Raw genomic sequence first — 27,071 nt, forward strand, 5'->3', positions numbered from 1 at the left:
CCAAAAAAAAGAAGCTCTTTGTGAAAATGACATCCATTGCGGATGCATTTTAATTCCCTTTATATCTGCCGCTCACTTTTACTATTTTAAAAGATTGGTCGTGACGCTCGCTGGTGCAGCTTTGAGTCATTCATGAGGACGAAGCACCTCACATGCACCTGTTTAGACTGTTGTTTCATTTTCCCTTCTGCCATGAGAGCCTTTTGAAACGTCTGCTTGACTGAAATAGACCCTGTTGTTGCCGCACGCCGACGCTCGCTGCTCTCCATCCTGCAATCACCTCCCGCTTCTCTCCCTCCTCTCCCTCCCCCCTTTTTTCTTTCTTCCTCCTCTGTAGCCGATGCCGCGGCGTTTTGTTTGGCATCCCTCCTCCTCCTCTCCTCCTCTCTTATCACCTACCTGCATTCTTTTTCTCTCCATCAACATCAAATGAAGGAAGCCCAACACACCTCCTCTCTCTGCTCGTGTTTGTTTGTTTCATGTTGGCTCTAGACGGAGAAAGTTGAGGTGTTTTTGTTCTGGGAGATGCAGCTCTCTCTTTCTCTCTCTCTCTCTCTCTCTGTCGCTCTCTCTCTCTCTCTCTCTCTCTCTCTCTGTCTCTCTGTCTCCCTCTCTCCCTCTCTCTCTCTCTCTCTCTCTCTCTTTCCCAGCTTTAATTTGGATAATAGGACGAGGACTCACTGCTCTCAGTTCAATTATAGATGGTTTTGTGTGTGTGTGTGTGTGTGTGTGCAGGAGGAAACACCACACATTTGATTCCCTATCGTGTGTTTTTAGATTGTTTATGTTTTATTGTCATGATGTCGTCGTGCTTCATCTTCAACTGTCTCCCTTTTCTCCGCAGACACCAGCGCTTGGAGAAGGCCTTCCTCCTCGCCGTAGATCTAGAAGCCAGAGATTTGTTCATGGTGAGTGGAGACGTTAGAGTGAAGGAGCTTCATGATCCCGTTAAATTAAATTCACTCAAATACAAAAGCGTCTGCAGGACGTGAACGTTCTTAAAAAGCAATGAATTCAGTTTCCTCGACATTTTATTTCATTTAAATTCTTCGTCGATTAACACTCAAATGATTTTTGTCGACTAATCTGTAAAACTGAGTTTCTCCACAAAGAATCACACAAAAGCATAACTTTAAATCCTGTGTTTACCAGAGATAAGTCAATAAATAAAGACATTATTCCTTCAGCATTAAAAAAAGCATAAAAAAGACTTTAAATCTATGTGGACCAGAACGACTCACCCACTAAGATGAACTCAGTTTGTTTCATGCAGGAAAGTGTTGAACACTTTCAGAGCTTTGGTAAACACGGTTACTGCTACAGCAGCTAAATGCATTTTCTAATAGTTCATTTAGTTTATTATCAAATACACATATGAGTAATAATAAAAACTAAAGGTGACAATCCAAAGCAAGATCGTGCTGGCTGACAATGAAAGAAGGAAACTAAATAAAAGGTGCTGTGTTTGTATTATATATACTGTATAACAGATCCAAACTAAAATTCCTCAGTTCTATATTTGTTATCTTATATTCACACATTTTACACATTTATATTTTTGCAAATTCGATAGTCCAAACAGAATCACTCTTCTGCAAACAGTACACAGCAAGCAGCTTTTTTTTGTTACTTTATACATTAATTCTGCCGTTTTTTTAATCCATCAAATCTCTAAGTTTGAGAACACGTGTGTTTGTAAATAATATGTATTTTGGTTCATGATTATCAGCTCTAATAAATGGCATTTTACACCATTTATCCGGGTCCAGGATGCAATAATTTAATTAGTTATATCATCAGGAGTTAATGTTATATACTGCTGAGAAGAGCCAACACATGTATTATAATAATAAATGATTCTCAGCCGTATTATCTCTAGTTTATACTTTCACACCTCAGCTGGTTTGATCGTGAAATGTAATAAATCACATTCTATGTGGTGTTAAAAGGTCTTAAAGAGGCTTTATATTAACTTAAAGCGCTGAAATGAACCATAAACATGAACTCATAGGTGCTGCGTGTCTCCAGGCAGGAATATATGAAAACCTGCATATCTTTGATTAAGCTATATAATGTTTCACAAAATATAAAACCATCCCGTCAGAACCAGAACCATGAGGATCATGAGATCTTTAATCCACAACTCTGCTCTTTTATTAAACAAGTTTCTTTTGTTCATTTTTGCATTTATTGGCGAGTTCGACAGTTAAAATACAAACAGGAAATGTTTTATGTGGGCGTAACTCCAGCTTCTCTCTAACACCACACAACCCTATTTTAATTGTTCACTGACTGTTGTACTCACTTTCATTTGCACATGACTTGTGACCCATACAAGTGTGTGTGTGTGTGTGTGTGTGTGTGTGTGTGTGTGTGTGTGTGTGTGTGTGTGTGTGTGTGTGTCAGAGAGCAGGTGTGATCTCAGTATGGGCCCCTATCTTTTCACAACCTCCGTGGCCCCGGCTCGGCCTTTTCCTCTCCTCTCATCTTCCCTCTAACTCGCTCTTTCTTCCACTCCACGCTGAAATGCTCCTCTATGTGTTTGACCCCCTTTTTCGTGATGGGGGCCCCCTTTCTGCTCCATGCTTCACCAACACCCTACACATTAACACACACGCACACACACACACACACACACACTTGCTCCCTCAATCACACTGATAGCACTGGTTCCAATTACCTCCCCACTAAGTAGTGCTGCTGGGAAGCCGAATTGAAAAGGTGGAGTCGAGCCTGTGGACCTTGAAAGAGCGCAGAGGAAGGAGGGGGGGGTGCAGAGAGGAGGGGAGGGGGTTTGGGGGGAGGGGGGTGGAAAGCTATACGACAAACGCAATAAAAAAAAAAGAAACAAGGTCTCTCTCCGTCACCTTGGACGTGTGGAGAGACGAGTGAGGAGGGACAGAAGGAATCAGAAGATGAGCGTTAAATGTAAATAATGTTTGAATTCAACAACAGCCATTTATTCCCATATAGATACACATACATTCATAAACATGGACTGTATGTGCGCTAGCTTGTCAAAATCCTTGTCTTTGTGTTAAGAATGAACTCCGTAGAGGTTTATTAGGGAGAGTTCATTCACACAGATAGACGTGAGCACAAACTAAGGACTCTTTGCAGAAATATTAAAAGGAAAAGAATGAAAATATCAGGAATAATTGTGAAACGATGAGCCTCAACTCCTTTTTCCTGCCAAGTTATTGGTTGTGAAATTAGACATGAAGACATAATCTCCCTGCAGAGCAGACTGAAGGAGAGTCGTGTCATATAATGTGGATCACTCGCTCTCACAGCCTGATCGTGTGAAGGTGGTGCGATGTTATCCACAACATGGTGCGTCACCGTCCAGCGGTTCCTCTGACCGCATGACCATGAAACTACAAAACCTCCAATTATGGAGCTGCTTCACTCGTCCAGTTCAGTTTCTGTTTCTCTAAAACTTCACCTGACAGCTACCAGACCAGGCTGCTCTCATCCAGCGTTCGTAGCGTTACCGACGAATATGTAACTACTTCCCGATCTTTTCCTAAACCTAACTTAAGTACTTTTGTTGACTAAACCTAACTAAGTTGTGTCTTTTGAAGGACCGTGTGTATGTAATGAGTAGAAATTAACACGTGTTGCTGGATTTTTGTCGGAAAACGCACAAACAATGAGGAGTAACTTTTTTTGTAAGATATCATACAATGAAGATAAATTGACCCGACGTATTTGTGACTTCCTGTTGTAAAACCAAACAACATGGATAATGTTAAAACCTTTTTTTAACGGTCGTTATTACAACAATCTCACAGATATTTGCAAATCCTTCTTCATCGTAAAAAACCTGTAACAACGAGCACTTTATTGCCCGAGCGACCAAGAGAGCAGCAACTCATCGTGTGAAAAGAGCGACGAAAAAAAGAGAAAGAGGGACGTTGACATTTCACCCCGTCGCTCTAATTGGGGTTTTGTGTTGTGTCTTTAACCTGCTGGTCAGCTGATTGAGTCGAGGTGGAGGAGGTCAACGAGGCCAACAACCCCCACCTTTCACCCGACTCCCCCCAACTTCCACAGAACTCCATAACGCGCCATCGACTTGATAAAAAAGTGCTCAAACAAACGTAGATAACAAGCCTCACCTCTTCTAGAAACGCCCAGCATGATACACCCCCCCCCCCCTTCTCCCCCTCTCTCCCTTTTAACACAAGACCCCACCCCCCCCCCGCCCCTTCAAGCCACATTGTTTCCCAGCTAACAATGGAGGCCTCTCCAGACCTTTTGTCAAAATGAAACTCTTTAGTGTCGGGCTAAATTGAGGGGGAGGAGGAGTCGGTGGTCGGGAGGTGTTTTTGGTGGAGGTTGGGGGGGGGGTTGGGGTGGGGGGGGGGGGGGGGGGGGTGGGGGGGGGGGGGGGGGGTTGTAGTAGCAGGGGGTTACTGAGTCGTTTGCATTTTTTTCATAATTGGCGCTGTGCTGTAGCTCCCTAATTAGCCTTTGATAATGAGTTGATAATGTAACCAATTAGGTCATTCGTCAGCCAAGTCAAGCTCCACCTCCCCGCTCTCCTCCTCCTCCTCCTCTTCTTCTTCCTCTTCCTCCTGGCTCTCGATGTAGCTCGTTAATTAAATCAAATTGTGTGATAGCTGAATCTGATGCCGGCTCTTTTTGTTCCACAATGGGGGGGGGGTCTTGTAGTGTTTCTTGTTAGATACACCAGCAGTAAAGGAAGCTGTTGGGTTCACCTCCTATCTTCCTCCTCTATCTGACGGGCCTGGCGGCGCTGCAGGAGGAGGAGGAGGAGGTATCGCACGTCTTCGGCAATAAGCTCATTGTCGTCACTTAGATGTGTAATTAACATTAATAAAACGTTAAGTCCTTAACACCGATCTCATCAGTCGAACACGAGGCTCCTGGGTAACAGGTGTGTCATTATGCCGGCTGTTAATTAGTCCGTGTGGTGTTTTCATGTTTTCATGCGTGTTTTAGGGAAATTCAATCCTAAAACATTTGAGATTCTGGGACTAATTGTTGTTGGTGTGTTGATCCTAAAGAGATGTGAGATGTTTCCAGATGTTGCAACGAAGCCTGAAAACTGAGTGGAGATCATTTACACAAACAAATACAGAGACTGTGTCTGAAATCACTGATTCACGATGGGATGTAACGCTGTGAAGACATCTATGATAATAACATTTATAGTAAATTATAGTCTCACATTTTACCTCCACAACATCCCACATAAACAGATTTTTAAAATACATAACAATCATGTTTTTATGTGTCTTTATAAGATGTAAACATTTACAGTATGTCATTTAAAGACTTTGTTCCTTTACTCGTATCATCACCGACTTGTTTTGCTTGAAAATATAAATTAATTAAAAGATAAATATGGTGCATTAAGTTGCTAATAGGCAGAACTTGACTTAATAAACATGATTGTGTTATTACCACAAGATGTGGGTTTTTTTTCAAGCAAGAAATTATTATTATTTTGAAATATTTTGCTGCTTTAACACTAAACTCTCCATTTGATCTCTGCACTAAATGCAACAAGTTGTTTTTCCCGTTATCTCTGTGAAAGATCACAAATAATAATCACAGAATATCTCCGGGCCGCTGTAAACATTGCCGTCTAATTTTTCCTTTAAATTAAACAGTCGTGTGCTCGTACTGCAGTCAGGAACCACTGAATGTGTCTCTGCAGACGGTCCGTACGTCAGTAATAAGTTTCTCTGTGCTCGTAATGCCTGAACTATAAAAGCTGAATGTCCCATTGATGGTGTTTGACAGTAACAGACTGCAAACACTCAGACATGATCCCGTCTGTTAGCGCTGCTGTGTGCCAGTTAACCTAATCCCTCATTTATTTGGAGGTAACCCAAATATCAGTCAATATCGGGCTCTTAGTGTCCACCAACCTCCCCCACCCCCCCCCCCCCCCCCCCCCCCCCCCCCCCCCCCCCCCCCCCCCCCCCCCCCCCCTCCCCTCGACTCCCCAAAAAAACGCCCCTCTTTATCAGGCGCCGCAACCCCTAAAGCTCTTATATAAATAAGATTAGTGTCGCGTTTGAGCGTCTGGGAATAAGAGTTGTAATATCTGATGGTTTTATATGCAGTATTATTGTTATCCCTTCTTAGTCGGGCTGATACTCTCTCTCTCTCTCTCTTTCTCTCTCTCTCTCTCTCTCTTTCTCTCTTTCTCTCTCTCATTTTCTCGTTTATTCTTTCTCCCTCTCTCAGATTCAGACAGTATTATGAGGAGCTAAGCTGGAATAAAGCGCCCCGGCATCAAATGTTCATATTGTTCTGTTCCCTCTGTCATACAATATCTCTCTCTCTCTCTCTCTCTCTCTCTTTCTCTCTCTTTCTCTCTCTCTCTCTCTCTCTCTCTCTCTCTCTCTCTGTCTTTCTCTCTCTCTCTCTTTCTCTCTCTCTCTCTCTCTCTCTCCTCGTGAGATGTTTCTTTCATGTCTTGTTCACCGTCTCACACCTCTCTATCGTTTCACTGCGATGCCTGTTTGTGTCTTTGATCTTCTGCCGCTCTGTTTGTTATCAATTAGGAAGCCTGGCTCACGTCTAATTGAGGGGCCGTGTCCCTCGCCTGAATTAGCCGCCTCGGTCCTGGGAGCCGATTCAGCTCCTTTTTTGAGGCCATTTTGTTGTCGGCCATTTTCGCATTTCCTCCTAACTCTTCGCCACAGAGGGCAGGCACCGCCACTGTAATTACCCAATCTGTTCCCATTCATACTCTTCAATTTCAGCAACCTCTCTGTCCCTCTCGTAACCCCCCCCCCCTCTTTCCCTCTCAGCTCCCCCCACCTCTTTTTTCCTCCGGGGGTACAAAAGCCGGGTTACAATATGGGGGTATTAGGGCCGGGTGCAGGCTCAGCTGGGGGCTGGCTTTAGCCAGCTGAGGGTTATCCACAGTGAGCCCTGAGTCACGGCACCGATGTCCTGTGATGTCGCTGAGGCGGAAGACTTTTCTTAACACGCTGGGCCCTTTGATGGGCCCTCAGGCCCTGCGACTCCTCGTCGGGAGCCAGGAGGAGCGTGTGATTCACTCTCTGTTCAATCACTTTAAGAGGTTGACTGTTGCAGAATCTTTTTCACATTTAAACTGTCGACCATCTAAACTAATGTTTACTTTTGATCACTTTGATTTAAGCACAGTCCACATTATGTACATTTAGTCCCTTTTTAGCGCCACCGCTCCACTCGAAGCGACTGGGAGCCGACCGGTTGAGTTGTTGACGGCTTCACTGGAGCTACTGGGGCGACATGCTGATTGTTGTTGAGGTTGTGTTTTTCATTTACTTCACAGCCGTTCTGTGGGATTCGAATCGGCGACCCTTTTTTCGACACAAGACCGAGTTTGGTACCGTCGCGCTGCTGCTCCAGTTTGCTTCTTACACTGAGAAACTATCGCTGGTCATTGGTGCGATTAATCATCAGTCAGTCCTGAGTTTATTATAGGTCCTCATACAACATAAAGGTTCACATCATGACACAGCCTCTTTTTACACTAAACCTCTTTAACATGATTAAACATGATTTTGTTGTATAATTTTACAGGAAAATTATCTTTTCTTCCTGGTCTGCATGTATTGACTCTAACCGCTCTACGTCCTTTGAGCATTGCATTGTGGGAGAACAGTGTGCATCAAACAGCACATCTTTGAGGTTACGTACATTATTTTATCACGTTTTCATCCATTTTTTCGTGAACACGCAACATACTCGCAGCAGTAATAGTATATATTCGGGACACAGTACATGTCTCTCACAAGACAATTAAGATTTGAATTAAATCCACTTTATTTAAACTCCAGTTTGAGAATAATTGATCTTTTTCAGCTATTTAAATAGATGCACTGGCCTCAGCCTTGCTTGTAGCCCAGAGCACCTTAAAAACAGAGCAGCTGTCTGATGCCGTGTGGTTAATAATGAATATATGACGGCCACCCTCAGACATCATTTAGCATTATTATCTTCTCTTTATGGCCCTGCAAGACTCAAACAGAGAGATACAGAGGAAACACGCTGTTTCCAATATTGTCTCGGGCTGATGTAGTAATGTGCTCGGCTGGATATGTTTCTCCGTAAAGAGAGAATAGCGGCGTTTCTGAAAGGTGAACAGTCCCTCGCCTCCTCTCCCACTTTTGAAATGTGACAGATAACATCCTCCCTCGTTCAAAAAAACGGAGAGATGAGGGTGTGAGGGGAGGAGGGAGGAGGGGGTGGGGGGGGGGCAGGCTGATTTCAAAGTTTTGGAGGAAACGGCATTTCATCCAACCGGTGCTCTTTCTGATGTTGGGCTTCAAACGGCTCATTTTTTTTTTCTCCTTCTCATTTCATCTGTTTCTTCTTTCTCCAACCAAACCCCCACCAACCCTCCAAAAAAAAAACTATTGTCATCGGAGTCTAGATTCATTTTAGATTAACGTTCACGTTTCTTTCTTTCTTGCATTTCCTTCAAAGGACCTCCATTATGTTGCCAGCGATAAGGGCGAGGTGGTGCTAGCGGACGTGGCCAAGAGGAAAGCTAATGAAATCGAGGCTCAGACCGTCGCAGGCAACGGTAAGAAAAGAAGAAAAAAATAATCATAATGTTTGGCCCGAAAAAAGACACCAAAATGTGACTCGTTATTTCTCCTCTCATCTGGGGATGTGAGGTGGACTCCCGATAACCTCGGTAACTCGCCCACTCCGACACACTTTCCTGATATCTAACACCCGGCGCTTCCTGCCGGCTCTCACCCTCGTTTAACGACACAAAGGAGAACTAAATCAGATCATGTTTGACATATTCATGTAGAAAGTCACACAACCTGTTGCCTTCTTTTAAAGGCTGGATATCCTCTATAGAGGTGATTAACAGAGAGATAGTGAAAACAAGTTTTTAGGACATGAAATGGAATGTGTACAAATCTAACTTTACAGTCAGGTCACTTTATTTAGAGCGCATTTAAAACAAAACATTTACAACGAAGTGAAATGAATCACACGATCAAATATAATCACAGACATAAACAAGAGAATATATGTAAATTAAAATCGTACCACAACAGTGTTTCTCAAAAATAGTATCTTGCGGTTCCTTATATTTGCAGTTAAAAGTATAGTGATATGAAGTGTAGAGTGTTGAATAATAGTCTTTAATATCAGACTAATTAAATACGTTACACCAAAGGTTTTCGGAGGAAAACCAGCGAAGGCCCTTTTTTTTTTTTTGTCGTTACTTCAGGCTGTGCTGCTGCCCTTTGACAAACACTCCCCAAAGCACATACCAGAGGGGATCAAGCCGAGTTCCTGATTACACACACACACAGACAAACACACACAGACACACACACACACACACACACACACACAATTCCTCACAGAGGCTTCAAGGGCCAACGGGTGAGCAGAAAACATTCAAATTTGTGAGGGAACTAGATGAACATGTCTGATGAGTCCTTCATTGGTGATTAAAACACACCAGAAGGCAGTGTGTGTGTGTGTGTGTGTGTGTGTGTGTCTGTGTACTCACAGACAGCCAAATGAGGCGAGAGAGGTATTTAACTCCACCGTATAAGGTCAGACCCCTCAGGCCGAGTGTCTGTGTGTTTGTCGGTGAATGAAAATGAGCGTTTGTGTAACTATGAGGCCTGTTTGCACGCGGTTTCTTTCTTCTTTTTTTTGGTTCTAATGTGATGCATAACACGCACACACCTCCTCATAAGCCTCTTAATTATGTCCTAGATGATTTACCTCCATCACCTGCAGCAGGTCCTATCCTTGGACAACAGCGCTGCAGAGAAAGAGGGAGGAAGGGACAGAGGAGATGAGGAAAAAGGAGGGATGATGGCAGGAATAGAGGAAGGAAAAGGTGGGCAGAAGGAAAGGGGGGAAGAAAAGGAAGACAAATAAATAGAAAGTGGGAAGGGAAGAAGGTGAAGGAAAGAAACATGAATAAATGAAGATAAGGAAAAACAAGAATATGAATGAGGAAAGAAAATTAAGAAATTCATGAAAAGTGAAGGATGCATGAATATTTATCTAATGCAGCCGGCCGTTTTATTTCCAGTCTCTCAACTTTTAGCCGCTGTTGTCAACTAAAGTAAACAAAAGTTCAGAAAACAGTTCCGATCGGTTCACACAGCTTTCTATGAATTTCGCAAAGCTGGAAATAAACGTCTACGTTCACGAGGACGTCAGCTGGATCATCACGATGTCTCGAGATCACGCGAGATTGTATAGAAGTCTATGAGAAAATGACTCTGCTGCTCTCTTGATTTATTACCTCAGTAAACATTGTAAACATGAGTTTATGGTCTCAATCTCTAGTTTCAAGTCTTCTTCAATACAGCATGATGTTCATTTAGTAAATGATGGTCCATTTAGAGTCAAACAGACCATTTTTCAGACGCTTTTTGGGGAAAAACTTTATCGACGGCATTAACTAGCATAAAACTAGCTTACTGTGTGTTGCAGCAGAACATTAGCCCGATTCTTCTACGGTGAAACATTTCAGAAGCACTGATGCTGAATTAATCAGGATGATGGTTGTAGGTTATTCAGTTATTAACATGATTTGCAGTGGCCACAAACAATCAGGAAACCATATTATAAATGTGAATACATATCGGGAAAAACTGGTTTGTGTGTAAATATAACAAACTAAATCAGTCTCCATCATGAAGAAATATCTTGTGTTAACAACTTAACTGTTTACTCTCACGGTTCTCACAGCGCCGCCGCAGCAGGCAGCTGTTTTCAGCAACAACAAGAAAACAAAACTCTGAAAGCCAAAGTACACAAACCTGCTCAGCCACAAACAGCAGACAGACTCAGTCATCAACGAGCTGCTGAACACGGGAAACGTTTAGCAGTAGCAGATGTTTCCCTCAGGAGGAGGTGGAGACCAAAAACGGAGCTCAAAGAGAGAACATGTTTGACTTACTGTTTATTCATCAGGTGAAAACACAAACCTCAATGTCAATCAGTTGTTGCAGATGTATTACACACACACATTAGGAAAACACAAATACAAACACATCCTCATTTGAGAACTTTAATAATCTAAAGTTGCTGCGGAAATAGCTGGTCGATGATTGTCAGTAATGCTGCACGTTGTTTTATAAAACTGATATCTGCTAATATGTGATCACAAACAGCAGGTGTTCACTTACACAACACAACACAACACATCACAACACAACACAACACATCACAACACGTCACCACTTCACAAGTTAAAGGACAAAACAACAAAGTCAGGAAGCTGAACATGAAGGAAGAAAACACTAAATAAATAGCTGGGAAAGAAATATTTGACAAATGAAAAGATATGTAGATAGCTTTCTGTCTTTTACACACACACACACACACACACACACACACACACACACACACACACACACACACACTCTCACACACACACACACGCTACATGGTTAAGGATTTGACTGAAACACACTCGCTCAAAAAGAGGATACTGACATCGTGTCACATCCAGTAATTGGGACGGTTAAACAGATGCCTCTTTTTAAGTGTGTGTGTGTGTGTGTGTGTGTGTGTGTGTGTGTGTGTGTGTGTGTGTGTGTGTGTGTGTATGTGTATGTGTATGGTTGTGTGTGTGCTGTACAGTTTTGCCTCAACGTTCAGACGAGCACACAGAGCCCATAAACGGACCAGAAAAGCCACCTCATAAATAATGAGTGGCTCATTTCAAGCAGAGAGCTCCAGTCAACAGGTGTCTCGCTTTACACACACACACACACACACACACACACACACATAATCACACACACACACACACACACAGAGCCCCTGGCACGGCCGCCCGTCACACACCTGCAGGATCAGCTCTCGCTCTGTTGTACTTTTCACTCCACTACTTTTATCCGACAGCTACAGTTATTCACATTCACATTATTTTACATCAACAGACAGACGATGATATTCATTGTTGAGGATTTAACCACCAGGTGTTCCCACCTTTTGGGCTTTTGACCCCCAACAGAAGAGCAGGTGGAGCCTCTTGTCAAGGGATCGGTGCCTCGTTTTGAAGACAATGGACATTCTATCTTGAGTAACCGGGACATGATTTCTGGAAATGGACATTACTGTTTTCAAATGTATTTTTTGGCGCTTCGAGTGCCGTCTGTTTCCCTTATAAACATGAAAGAGGAAAGATGTGTTTTGGATTTTAAGGTGAACTGTCCCTTTAACTGTTCCCCACATTGAAAAAGCAAATAATTGAATTAGTGAAAAACACAATATAATGTATGTCATTATTAAAACAAATCCAGAGTCTTGTTGTTATTAAACATGGCTCCTCAAAGCAAGACAGACCATAATATTTGTTCTCCATTATGGGATGTGTGCAGCTAACAAATACGTATCAGCATCAGAGAATGCAGCCCTGATCAGGATGATCCCTGCTGTGGAAACACAAACATCATCTACAGGTGTGTGTGTGTTAGTCACATCGTCACGTGATGCGTTTTTAAATCTATATGCAACAACGCATGAATTCAGAGTCCTTCCACGCTCACTAAACACGTCGCTCACATGCTTTTCAAACACAAGTTCCCGCGCTGCAGCTAGAGGAACCTTTGGCTCCGTTTATGTTTGAACACAGACACACACACACACACACACGAGAGACTGCAATGTGTTTGTTCTCTGTCATAGCCACACACACTACAGTTCATATTCAAAACAGCCCCCGGAGACATATGTTTGTGTAAATATGTGTCCTGTATGTGTGCAGTTGGGTGTGACGTTGGAGGGCAGCTCGTATACCGAATCCTACAGTTTGTGATAATCGGTCGTTAAACAGAAACGTGGAAGTTGCTCCGAGTCCCAACACTTCCTACTGTTTCCCTGTACAGACGGAAAAACCTCTCGTTATGGAGGCAAACACACACAAAACCAGACTGTACATCCTCTTAACATGTATGATGTCGTTCACAAGTACGTTAACATTCATACTAAAAGGCCTCCACAGCACCAGAGTTTATTAAAATTATGAATATTTAATGACGATCATATTGATGCTTGATTGATCTCACTGATTCATTTAAACCTGCACCCATAAATAAGTCCAGAAAATCTAAGTACAGGTGTGGTGTTGCATTTATAAAACGCTGTAATATTTGTGGTCGCAAAAAGGTATTTTCAACAACGCCTATGTGATACCTGAAAATGTTTATTCAGGTTTTATACAAACAGGAGGAGGAGTTGTTTCTTTGGACAAAGAACCTCTAACATCTGGCTTTTATTCCCGGGACAAACGTCTCTGCAGTAGTTACGTATTTATCGGCTCCGGCTCCGATCAGCAGTGATGGAAACGTGACACGATCGTTTTAGCCCATTTGCCCATTTTATAATAAATAAAACCAACAGGGATTTCAACAATTACTATAATTTATTAACGTACAAAACATACAATTAATATGCTCTCCTCAAAGCCACCAGACTCCTGTCAGACAACAGTCGTTTTACCTCAATGATCACCGATGAAGATTCCTTTAAACTTGACAGAAAAAAATAAAAAATGAAACTCATCATAAGCATCGTTGTTACTCTTTCCACTGGTTACTAAGCCTGTTTTACAGCCAATCCTGACACCGAATGTGACACACCAGAAACGAACAGAAAGACAAACTCGTCTACCGGCAACTTATATATATCCCAGAAACCTGCATATACGCAATAATTATGGTTTGAACAATGTTCAGTTGTTTATGCTAATGGTTGAGATATTGCTACCGTATTGCTCGTATCATTTGTTTTTTTCTTTTTAACCCTCACAAGACAAATGTTGAAAAATCCTCTTCTTTAAAGCTGAAACAGGTCGTTTCTTTTTCTACTTGTGTTATGACTTGTATCCTGTTAACATGTTTCTTTCTTTCTTCACTGTTTCGTTGCTGCCTCCAGACTGGAGTTGGAACAACCAAACTTTTTTATTGATGCACAGAAGGTTTTTGATTTCCGTGCATCTTTGTAGAAGCATAATCTTCGATGGGAGAGTGAGCGGTTGAGACTCCTGCTCCTTCTCATTGAGAGGAGCCCGTTGAGGTGATTCAGGTGTCTGATCAGGAGGATTACTTTCCTCTGGAGGTATTCCAGGCACATCCAAGTGGGAGTAGACCTGGGGGGGGGGGGGGGGGGATTATCTGTCCCACCTGGACCGTCGTCCCCCAGGAAGAGTTGGAGGACACGACTGTGGAAGTTAGGGCGTCTTTGCTTAGATGAGGATAATTAGCAGTGGATGAATTGATGGATGGATGCCAGTGCTGTTGAAGCAGTTCAGGGGTTTAATGCCTTGCTCAAGGGGCGACTTGACAGTAGTAGTTGCAAGAGACGAATTCGTTCCTCATCTGATTTAACCAACCAGTCAGTCAGCGAAGTGAAGCGGTCGACCACAAACAGCGAATTGTTGTTTCTACAGGTCAGTTTTGGTACCTTTGCCCCTGTTTCCAGTCTTTATGCTCAAACACTGGGGAGTAAAAAACGTTTGTGGTCGCAGAAAAAACCCACCAGTTATACTTTTTCTTGAGGAGCAGGAGTAAAAAAAAGCTCATCTAGGCCATCGCCACCCCGGATCATTTTATCTCACTTCAAGGAAATCATAGAAACTAGTTGATTTGCATTGGAAAGAAGAAACATTGGAAAGAAGAGCATATCTTATGCTGTTATTCACAAACACAGAATCAATGCCACATCTCGTGGTTCTTCTCGGTGGATGTCTTGGACTGAGAAGACTCCACATTTCTATGCAACCTCTTCTCATATTCATGTGCATCCATTGTGAACCTCGATGAACAGAGATCCAGCCTTCGCTTGTACACACACACACACACACACACACACACACACATAAACAAACAATAGAGGACACACATCTCAGCTTAGAAATGCTCTCTTTTCATAACAGCGTTGGAAATCGCTTATAGCCGTCTGGCTGACATGTGTGTTGATTTGGAAAGATACGGCGTTGTGAGAGGCAGAGCGGGCGAAGGAAGGCGTCCTTTCTCCTCCTCTCGATCTCCTTTTTTCTTTTTGGAGCAGCGTTCTTTTTGCCAGCAGGAGAAGCCAAGTTGTTTTTGCCTGATCGTCGTGTCTCCCCCTCACAAAGGCTGCTGTGACTGCAGGCCCTTTAACGACGGACAAAGAGACAAGAGCTTTATCTGAAGATCCACTTCTCCACCTACTCGCTCTTTCTCCTCCCTCGTTATGGTGAAAGCCTGTTAGCTCCGGTGTGTCGAAGCAAAAAGCAGCATTTGTTTGTGTCTCTCAGCTCCGTTTGCTCCGATCCAACAACCTCCATTACTGTTTGACTCCCTCGTCTCAATTCAGAAACTTTACCGGCGTGACGTGTTTCACTAGAAAACGTGAATGTCGACGTGTGACGTCCAAATTAGCGAAAGCCTACACACTCACGCAAACCATATAATATATCTATTGTACGTTCTCTGAATAAAATACGAGACAGAAATCTGACTAAATAAGGTGCCAATAAATGTAACAAGCCAACGTTTTGATCTCAAGGATCTTTATCAGGTAAACAAAACCGAACATGCAATGTAGAGGCGAGTGTGTGCGCACACAAACACACTCCATAGCCAGGTGGTGGTGATCTGCATAATTAACAATCAAGGCTAAACTAATCAAAACGGAGCCGGAGACCAGAGTTATACACCCCGAGGGGAATAAAATGTTGTAAAATACAGTAGAAACAAAACAAACTAAGTTTTATAATCTCAATCAATCTGGAGTTAAAATGCATATAACCAAAATATCATCATGGCTTGAGTTTTATTTACATGTTTTGGCTTATTTTGGCACAGCAACTTACATCTAGGATAAGAAAACAGAAAATGAGGCAAAGGTTCAATAAAATACACATAAAGGACTTAAATGATCTGAACTAATGTACAACAACAGATTCAAGACAAGCGGTAAAAGTAGAATTAAACACTCTTGTGTTGTTTTTGTTTACTGTCCTTCAGGTCGTGTTTTTTGCACGTTTCCCTGCACCAACTATTCCACTTTTTGATTTTAGTTTTAGAAAATAGTGGAATAAGAAAAAGAAAATCTGTGTGGTTCTTTCATTTTATTCTCAGGTGAATGAAAACTGCTTTCACTCATCCTTATCCTCTGTGTGTGTGTGTGTGTGTGTGTGTGTGTGTGTGTGTGTGTGTGTGTGTGTGTGTGTGTGTGTGTGTGTGTGTGTGTGTGTGTGTGTGTGTCCTAGAAGATCCTCTGAGAGGCAGAAATGGTGTGTTGTTTGGTTCCAGCCTCGGGGACGGACAGACGGAGAGGAACCAGAGTGCATCAGGACCTTCGTACCCACAAACTCCCACAACACAGTGAGTTACATGTAGTGTGTGTGTGTGTGTGTGTGTGTGTGTGTGTGTGTGCGCGCACATGTTTTAAAGGAGTACTTCACACACAAACTGAATATTTGTATATCAACTACTCACCTTGTGTTACCTTGAATTCTTGAAGAAAAGAAGACTTGTTTACTGATTCTCTGTTCACCGTGGAGGCATTCAAATATTCAAGGATTTAAGGAAACACGGGTGAGTAGTAATATGTAAATGGTCGCTGTTTGGGTGAAGTATTCCTTTAAGCTTGCTACAATCTATGTGTCTGTTTTTGTGTTTTTATTGTTACATTTCTCTATTTCTTTAAACCAGCAGTAACTTCCTCTAGCGTTGACCTGTCATCGTCTTCTTTAAGTTGATGTGGTGAACCGGGTAGCAAAGACTTATTATGAGTCTCTGTGTTTGTGATAAATGTAAATTTGTGAGATTTTGAAAGGTTTTCCAAGAACCCAGCACAGTGTTGCCAACTCTTTTCCAATGAAAGCAGCGCGAGCTATAAAAGTTGCTAAATCTAGCGAGAAAGTCGCAGAGTCGGCGCTTCAGGCCTCCCTCCAAAGACACTCCCCATAATGATCATGATGAACATAAAGCATTTGATTCATTGATCGCTGTCAGGATGTAACGATAACCCGCCCCGCCTTTAAACTCGCTATGAATGAATGAATGACAGACTTTGTGTGCAGAGGATTTACTGTTTCACTCGTACTTGTCAGCTCCACTCACTGTTGTCTGTATATGAATTGTATGAGAACGTCTGTGGCCAAATGACCCAGCTGCGACATTTCAAATGTCAACGCCACATCGGTTCCGGGTCTTACGCTTTCCAGCCATCCCAACGCTGAACCCTGGAGCCACGTTTAAAAAAAACAAACGCCACCGGAGTCCATCTTCTCCACCACGGTTCAGTCTCTCCGGAGCGCCGACAAATACTCACTGTTTCAGAGTGATTGTTTAATACACTCGTCTACACGAATGACATGTTGAAACAGCGTGACTAAAGACACTGAAAGCTGCTCTCTCTTTGTCCCGGCCCGACTCACACACACACACACACACACACAAACAGATACATACAAATATAGCCATCCACGTCTCTATTGTTGTGGGAGGGAAGAGATGGAGGTGCATTCCTTGTCATACCCCGACTAACATATTGGAGTATTTATATGGGATTTGTGTGCATTAGATAAAAAAGGCACTCTTGTTCTTTTCATCCTCTCAGGCTTTTCATGGCTGTTTGACTGTAACACTGATGACTCTCTGCTCTGCAACCCCCCCCCCCCCCCACCTCCACTCTGCGTTCCTCTAAGCCCCCTCCATCCATCCCAAATCCCTTCCTATCAGCCAATTTAAACAAGCTTGGTCCAGAGAGAGAGAGAGAGAGAGAGAGAGAGAGATGCTCCGTCCTAAGCTCTTTTTAAAAACAGTAAAAGGAGCGAGGGGAGGAATAACAGAGTGGTAAAGAGGGTTAGGACGATTTGGCAGCCAAAAGCCGGGTCGTACTACCCCAGGTCTTCCCCTGCTCCGCTGACAGAGGCTAAGAAAGCAGATCTCCCCCCAAACCTCCCAAAAGATAATAGCCACAGAGAGAAAGAGAATTTTTCACATTGAAACCCCTCCGTTTTTTTGTTTTTTTGTTCTAATCTGGTCTCTGATGAAGTTTCATTGTTTCTCATGTGAAGCCAGTGACAGCTTAGCTGAGATGGAGTAGGGGAGGCATTGTAGCGCGGACGTTCTCCCGTTTGGCTCGCTGAGAAAAGAGAGGAAGGGGGGGGGGGGGCACAATGGAGGGTTTTTTGGGGGGCTCCTCACCCGATTCCCCCCCCCCCCACATCCGACTCTGTGCTCGGAGAAGTGAAGAGAGAGAGAGAGAGAGAGAGAGAGAGAGAGAGACGGGAATCTGGGAAGCATCCCAACGCTCCTCTGATGGCTGCTGGCCTCACTCACTAGTCACGTACTCCTGTCAGTGGAGGAAGGAGGACGGAGGCCATTTTCTATTCTCGCGTAGTGGAGGCCGAAGTTAACGCGATGCTTGTTCAAGAGCCTTTTAAATTCATGACCTGAATCTGTATCTCGCTGCATTTGCTGGTGAGAGGACAGATCATTGGACCTGAAGCCCAAACATACGCACTAATGTTACACCAACGTACCAAGAGCACGAGTTACGATAGATAAAGACCTAAAACAACGTATCCTGGTATCTTATGAAACAGTTACTCCTCATTATTCGTGCGTTTTCTTACTAAAGTCCAGCAACATGTGTCAGCTCCTGCTCGTTACATGCGTACAGTCTTTTCAAAATAAAGTTCTGTCTTTACAGGAAACAACTTAGTTAGGTTTAGGCAACAAGAATACTTAGTTAGTGGCGTTGCTTAAGTACTGCAGCTACAAGACAAATACATTGACGTTGACTTCTTGTGTCACACGCGGCACTAACACCGGACTTCTGCGGAGGAAGTGATGCATTGTGGGTCTTGACTGACGTGCTTACCTTTCTCTTTTACTTAAATGGAAACTTCTTTTTTTCCTTGTGTTTTGAGTTTGCCTTGTTTGCCGAAAGTTATTCTGGAAATTGCAGGAAATTAAGTAAAAACTAAGGGAGGTAGATTGAATAGATTACAACATCTCTTTGCTGTGTTTCATGGATGTATTTTAACCGTTTATCTTTAAACAAAATGCAACAGATGTTAGTTTTCTCTTTGTTCCTCAGTGCTGATGGGAGAGCCAATCAGAGGAGACCACAGGCAGAGAGCGGTCACGTGACCGTGAGCCCAGACGTGTTCCGGACACCGAGACAAACAGGTCTGTCTGTCTGTCTGTCTGTCTGTCTGTCTGTCTGTCTGTCTGCCTGTCTGCCTGTCTGCCTGTCTGTCTGTCTGTCTGTCTGTCTGTCTGTCTGTCTGTCTGTCTGTCACACCTGTATCTCTGTTGCAGCTTCACCTTAAAGAATCACAAGAATGTGAATGAGCAGCATTTGAAGATGAATGGCTGCTGCTTGAGATCTGATTAACAAGAGAAATGTTTGTTCATGAAGTGTAAATATTGAGCTGAAACATCAGCTGTCACGTTAATTAGTGAGCTCCACCAATTGTACACAATAAAGTTTGTTTACAAGCCTTTTGTGGTGCCAGAGGGAAGTCTGACAAACGTGTCCTCAACGTCGACCGAGTGCCCTCCTCTCCTCAGTCTCACTCTGACACTAACTGGTCATTTAGAAAACATCTCCTCTTCTTCTTCACTTCCTCGTCTCCTCCTTCCCTCTCTCTCTCTCCACTTTTAATAATTCCATTTTTCCGGGTGATTAGCTAATTGTCTCGCTATCAAAATCTCTCTGTCATTTGATAATCCGGACTGTAGGCTATTGGAAGGTAATTTGCATCGGCGGTTTGAATATCTGTATAAGGCACGCCGGGGTTTTAATGTCAATCACAACCGTATTAACACAACGGCTCAGAGCGAGAGAGATCGCTGTGAGTGACAACGGTTTACATTCGTTAAAAACCCAGAAGAAAAAAAAAAGGAGACACGTCCGACCTACTGAGTGAGCATGTAACCTGTTCAGGCATTCAGCTGTGTGTGTGTGTGTGTGTGTGTGTGTGTGTGTGTGTGTGCGCTGCAGGGCTGCTGTGTGTGATTATGCATGTCTAATGTTTTGCTTGTCGTACTTGTTTAAAGTGTCACGGCTGGTTTGCGACGGGAACGTCTGACATCCTCCCAACATCTTGTCGTTTTCATTTTGTTCTGCAGGAAGCGGCGAGGCTGACGGAGACATCAGGAATGTGAGTTGATTGACCGGAACTTCATTTATAAATTCACAAGGCTGTGAAAAGTATTATAGAATCATAACATCGTACGTTATATCATGTCAGTTTACTACAAAAACAATATTACACCACGCAAAATGACGTATATGTTTTACATCGCCTCCCTCGTCTTTAAGCACTAAATAAACATTTATAATGTAGTTATAAGCAAATATAGCGCCGCCTTAAGGTGTTAGTTACTAAGGTCTATCACTATATTGTTAATTTCACATCTCGATAACAATATATATCACAATATAGCATGTGTTTCTGGTGTTAATACATAGTTTATATGAAATACCCGCATGGTAAAGCCTAGCTTTGTGTCATGCTGTGTGAATTAAATACTTGATAAATGAAAAGTACTTTTCTTATTTAATTAGAACTTTAGTGCCAAATGACATAATGCTGGTGTTGGACTGCACGACATTGTATCGAGGGGTGTTTCTATTATTTTGTCCTTCTTATTACAGACATGAGTGGGTCATAAAATCAGAAACAACTCTCAATATAATGTAGTAAAGTACATCACCATCACCACTATGACCTGAAACACATTGCTGTATTTGAGGACGGTCAGTAGTGTGAGTGGGAAGAACGTACATGAAGGAAGTCAACAAAATGTATTCAGACCAGCCACAAAAAGGACAAACATAAACAATGTTACTAGTTTTATCACTTCCTGTCCTCTGCAGACAGTATGTGAGGAAAGAAAACTTCACAGTACACAAAACATTGACCTTTCTCCATTTGACAAAACAGACCAACCAAAGTTTACTGTCTTTCAAAACCTTTTAAACTGTGTCGCCTGCTGTCTGGAGCCAATCAGGAAAGATCTCTGGAATGAATGTGGCATCAATCTCCCCTCATTGAGAGCTAAATGGTTCTCAAGTGTACTTGAATATGAATGAAGAGGCTTAATCAACACATACTATACTATGACGTTCTTATGGCGTTTTTACGGCGTACTATACTGTGACTAATTTACATGACATGGAAGCTTGAGGATTGGATGTAGTGCAGCGGACTTTGAGAAGATTACCGCTCACGGCATCTTCCGACCAGACATCCAGACCAGCCGGACCAAACGCCACCCAGAGCGCAGTGACCGCCCCCAGGAGGAGATGGAGAAGAGCCAGGATGGGAGCTAATGTAATCCAGCTAGGACCTGAGGCTGTTCCACTACTTAGCCTGCTCCTGACTGATGTCCAGTCACAGGAAAAGAAGATGAATGAAATGAGACTCCAGGCTAAACCAGCAACGACAGAGAGCTTGATGGGCGCAGGATTCCCGTGGGACCAGAGGACTTGGACTCTGTGTTTACATCAATGATGCTTGATCCTCAAACATAGTGAAAGTGGCATTAAAATTTCCATTTTTAATTTCACGTTGTCTTCCTTGATATCTGCCCATAGAATTCACTGGTGTTTCTGTTGCTGCTGTTTACATTCCTCCTGAATGCTCAGTGTTTTTGTTTTGTTTTTATTGTGTACCATCAATGTGCAAACGCTGTATTGCAGAATGACAATAAATTATCGTTGAGTCCTTGAATTCATGACATCATACTATGACATTTTTTACTTTTTAACTTTTTTTGACTAACTATACTACGACTTTTTTGTGACTTTTTTTGACAAACTATACTACGACTTTTTTGTGACTTTTTTGACAAACTATACTATGACTTTTTTATGACTTTTTTAGACATGCTATACTGACTTTTTTATGTAGCATACTATGACTTTTTACTACGACTTTTTTTGACAAACTATACTGCGACTTTTTTATGACTTTTTTAGACAAACTATACTGACTTTTTTATGACATTTTTTGACAAACTATACTACGACTTTTTTTGACAAACTATACTACGACTTTTTATTACGACTTTTTTTTTACAAACTATACTATGACTTTTTTGTGACTTTTTTAACAAACTATAATACAAATTTTTACTACGACTTTTTTTGACAAACTATACTACGACTTTTTTATGACTTTTTTTTCACAAACTATACTACGACTTTTTATTACGACTTTTTTTTGACAAACTATACTATGACTTTTTTGTGACTTTTTTTGACAAACTATACTACGACTTTTTATTACGACTTTTTTTTGACAAACTATACTATGACTTTTTTGTGACTTTTTTTGACAAACTATACTACGACTTTTTACTACGACTTTTTTTGACAAACTATACTACGACTTTTTTATGACTTTTTTTGACAAACTATACTACGACTTTTTATTACGACTTTTTTTTGACAAACTATACTATGACTTTTTTGTGACTTTTTTTGACAAACTATACTACGACTTTTTATTACGACTTTTTTTTGACAAACTATACTATGACTTTTTTGGGACTTTTTTTGACAAACTATACTACGCCTTTTTACTACGACTTTTTTTGACAAACTATACTACGACTTTTTTATGACTTTTTTTGACAAACTATACTACGACTTTTTTATGACTTTTTTAGACATGCTATACTGACTTTTTTATGACATTTTTTGACAAACTATACTACGACTTTTTTTGACAAACTATACTATGACTTTTTTGTGACTTTTTTTGACAAACTATACTACGACTTTTTACTACGACTTTTTTTGACAAACTATACTACGACTTTTTATTACGACTTTTTTTTGACAAACTATACTATGACTTTTTTTGACAAACTATACTATGACTTTTTACTACGACTTTTTTTGACAAACTATACTACGACTTTTTTATGACTTTTTTTGACAAACTATACTACGACTTTTTATTACGACTTTTTTTGACAAACTATACTATGACTTTTTTGTGACTTTTTTTGACAAACTATACTACGACTTTTTATTACGACTTTTTTTTGACAAACTATACTATGACTTTTTTGTGACTTTTTTTGACAAACTATACTACGACTTTTTACTACGACTTTTTTTGACAAACTATACTACGACTTTTTTATGACTTTTTTTGACAAACTATACTACGACTTTTTATTACAACTTTTTTTTGACTAACTATACTATGACTTTTTTGTGACTTTTTTTGACAAACTATACTACGACTTTTTATTACGACTTTTTTTTGACAAACTATACTATGACTTTTTTGTGACTTTTTTGACAAACTATACTACGCCTTTTTACTACGACTTTTTTTGACAAACTATACTACGACTTTTTTATGACTTTTTTTGACAAACTATACTACGACTTTTTTTGACAAACTATACTATGACTTTTTTGTGACTTTTTTTGACAAACTATACTACGACTTTTTACTACGACTTTTTTTGACAAACTATACTACGACTTTTTACTACGACTTTTTTTGACAAACTATACTACGACTTTTTTATGACTTTTTTTGACAAACTATACTACGACTTTTTACAACGACTTTTTTTGACAAACTATACTACGACTTTTTTATGACTTTTTTTGACAAACTATACTACGACTTTTTATTACAACTTTTTTTTGACAAACTATACTATGACTTTTTTGTGACTTTTTTTGACAAACTATACTACGACTTTTTATTACGACTTTTTTTTGACAAACTATACTATGACTTTTTTGTGACTTTTTTGACAAACTATACTACGCCTTTTTACTACGACTTTTTTTGACAAACTATACTACGACTTTTTTATGACTTTTTTTGACAAACTATACTACGACTTTTTTTGACAAACTATACTATGACTTTTTTGTGACTTTTTTTGACAAACTATACTACGACTTTTTACTACGACTTTTTTTGACAAACTATACTACGACTTTTTATTACGACTTTTTTTTGACAAACTATACTATGACTTTTTTGTGACTTTTTTGACAAACTATACTACGACTTTTTATTACGACTTTTTTTTGACAAACTATACTATGACTTTTTTGTGACTTTTTTTGACAAACTATACTACGACTTTTTACTACGACTTTTTTTGACAAACTATACTACGGCTTTTTTATGACTTTTTTTGACAAACTATACTACGACTTTTTATTACGACTTTTTTTTTACAAACTATACTATGACTTTTTTGTGACTCTTTTTGACAAACTATACTACGACTTTTTATTACGACTTTTTTTTGACAAACTATACTATGACTTTTTTGTGACTTTTTTTGACAAACTATTCTACGCCTTTTTACTACGACTTTTTTTGACAAACTATACTACGACTTTTTTATGACTTTTTTTGACAAACTATACTACGACTTTTTTATGACTTTTTTAGACATGCTATACTGACTTTTTTATGACTTTTTTAGACATGCTATACTGACTTTTTTATGACATTTTTTGACAAACTATACTACGACTTTTTTTGACAAACTATACTATGACTTTTTTTGACAAACTATATGATTTTTTTGTGACTGTTTTCGACATGCTATACTACGACTTTTTTGTGACTTCTTTTGATAAACTATATAACGACTTTTTTGTGACTTTTTTTGACAAACTATACTACGACTTTTTATTACGACTTTTTTTTTACAAACTATACTACGACTTTTTTATGACTTTTTTCGACATGCTATACTGACGTTTTTATGACATTTTTTGACAAACTACTATGACTTTTTTTGACAAACTATACGACTTTTTTGTGACTGTTTTCGACATGCTATACTACGACTTTTTTGTGACTTCTTTTGATAAACTATATAACGACTTTTTTGTGACTTTTTTTGACAAACTATACTACGACTTTTTATTACGACTTTTTTTTTACAAACTATACTACGACTTTTTTATGACTTTTTTCGACATGCTATACTGACGTTTTTATGACATTTTTTGACAAACTACTATGACTTTTTTTGACAAACTATACGACTTTTTTGTGACTGTTTTCGACATGCTATACTACGACTTTTTTGTGACTTCTTTTGATAAACTATATAACGACTTTTTTGTGACTTTTTTTGACAAACTATACTGCGACTTTTTTATGACTTTTCGACATGCTATATTGAGTTTTTGACTTTTTTTGACACACTATACTAGGACTTTTTTGTGACTTCTTTTGACAAACTACACTACTACTTTTTTATGACTTTTTTTGACAAACTATACTACGACTTTTTTCTAACTTTTTTCGACATAAAAAGAAAAAAATGTGAGACCAGCCAAGATAAAAGTAATAAATAAGCATATTTATTAAAATGCGATAGCATATATGGTTCTGTGACATTTTTTTATTCAAACAAAAAAAGAAAATGGCAGCCATGTCAGAAGAGGAAGAGAACTCCTTGTGAAGGTGGTGCACATTTATTGCCAAAACCACAACGGGCTGAGAAGTGACTCTTCAGCGGACGATCAACAGAAAGACGAAGATGAAGAACAGCCAAGAGATAAAACACAGACCCTGAAGGGTTCCTCTCATATGATAGACTATATTGTTTTTATCAAACAATAGTATGTTTTTTCACAACTATGAATTTTATTCGACATCTTATAATATGCCTTCTTATGGCTTTCTTTCAACATACTATACTATGACTTTTTAATTTATTTTTGAAACATACTTTATACTTTGAGATTGTTAATATATATTTTTGACAAACTATACTGTGACTTTTTTTATTCATTATTCATAACATATAATAAGACATTTTATGTCATACTATACTATGACATATTCATGGCAATTTAAAGACATACTATACTATCATGTTTCATGGCATATTTATGACATTCTATTCATTTTTAGACACTATACTATTACATTTGTATGTCTTATTTATGACATTCTATACTCTATTATGACAAGTTCAGATCACATCAAGAGCTGAATATGTGCTGATAATCAGCTGTCTTCATATGTAAACACGGTTAATTCAAATTTATAAAACTAACTTCACTCTTTTCTCTTTCTTTCTTTCTCTCTCTCAGGACGGTGAAGACCTCGGGATGCTTCATGTCGTCCATCTAGGAATGGTTTGAAGAAACAAACTAAGAGACACAAGAACATTTCACCAATAACAGACTTTCTTTACATGTTTTTATGCGGAGGACTCACCTGTAATAATACCTGGATAGAGACTTGTACAGAACAGCAGTTGACTGTATAGATATCGGATAAAAGAGGAATAAAATACACGAGTGTTATACGTAAATACATTAGTTTTGTATTAGTACTTTTGTTAGTAAGTTGTACAATTTAAACTTTTAAAAAAGGATCTGAACTGTGACATTTGGAGGTGAATTCAGGTTATTTTCTGTCTCAGTGATGTCTTCACCAAATGAACCTTAAAAGAAAAACGGTTACGCCGACTGAAAATGTTTTAAACCTTTTCATTAATCAGCCTGAACAAATAAAATAAAGACTTGTATTATACTTCCATCACCTCTGATATTGAATGTTGCAGGCTTCGTGTGCGCGTGTGTGTGCGTGTGTGCGCGTGTGTGCGTGTGTGTGTTGGCCCGAGATTACGGGCCACAGTTTTATTCATGAACAGGAGCCAACCAGCGTCTTTAAAGCGTCGCGCGGAGCCCCTTTCCTGAACAGCAGCCATGTCCGTGTCAGAGCTGTCGGCGCGCGGCGCTCACCGACTAATCTGACAGCGCCGCGCGAGCCCTAATCCCTCACTGTATCGTAATCTATTTACTTTGCATTCTAAGAGGATTTCCACCCAAAAAAATTAAAATAAATAAACAAGAAGCGATGTTGAAAAATGGACAGAAGATCAGCGAGGATGCTTTTCTGCTCCTTTTTTTTTGTTTTGTTAGCTTAAAAAAAAATCATTGTATGTTTTTTGGGGAGTCAATCCTCTGCGAGAGGGAGAGGTGAAAGGAATTACATTTGTGACTGATACTAATACTTCTCTTATGTAAACATCAGCGTGTTGTATTTCCCTTCCGATGATACA

At 40.2% G+C, this 27,071-nt stretch overlaps 1 protein-coding gene across 1 annotated transcript in view; it reads left to right on the plus strand.

The window, feature by feature from the left end:
- Nucleotides 1–26,435, plus strand: part of wdpcp (WD repeat containing planar cell polarity effector) — a gene marked incomplete at its 5' end in the record, with an annotated part of 59,916 nt that extends 33,481 nt beyond the window's left edge. The window contains 6 exons of the mRNA XM_079169413.1: nt 845–908; nt 8,464–8,563; nt 16,238–16,349; nt 19,078–19,169; nt 20,115–20,146; nt 26,095–26,435. Coding sequence (XP_079025539.1) covers nt 845–908; nt 8,464–8,563; nt 16,238–16,349; nt 19,078–19,169; nt 20,115–20,146; nt 26,095–26,145 — 451 coding nt within the window. The 3' untranslated portion in view covers nt 26,146–26,435. The remainder of the gene's footprint in view (nt 1–844; nt 909–8,463; nt 8,564–16,237; nt 16,350–19,077; nt 19,170–20,114; nt 20,147–26,094) is intronic.
- Between the last annotated feature and the right edge of the window lie 636 nt (nt 26,436–27,071).

The sequence above is a fragment of the Pholis gunnellus genome (assembly GCF_910591455.1).
Source record: "Pholis gunnellus genome assembly, chromosome: 11".
Classification (NCBI taxonomy): Eukaryota; Metazoa; Chordata; class Actinopteri; order Perciformes; family Pholidae; genus Pholis; species Pholis gunnellus.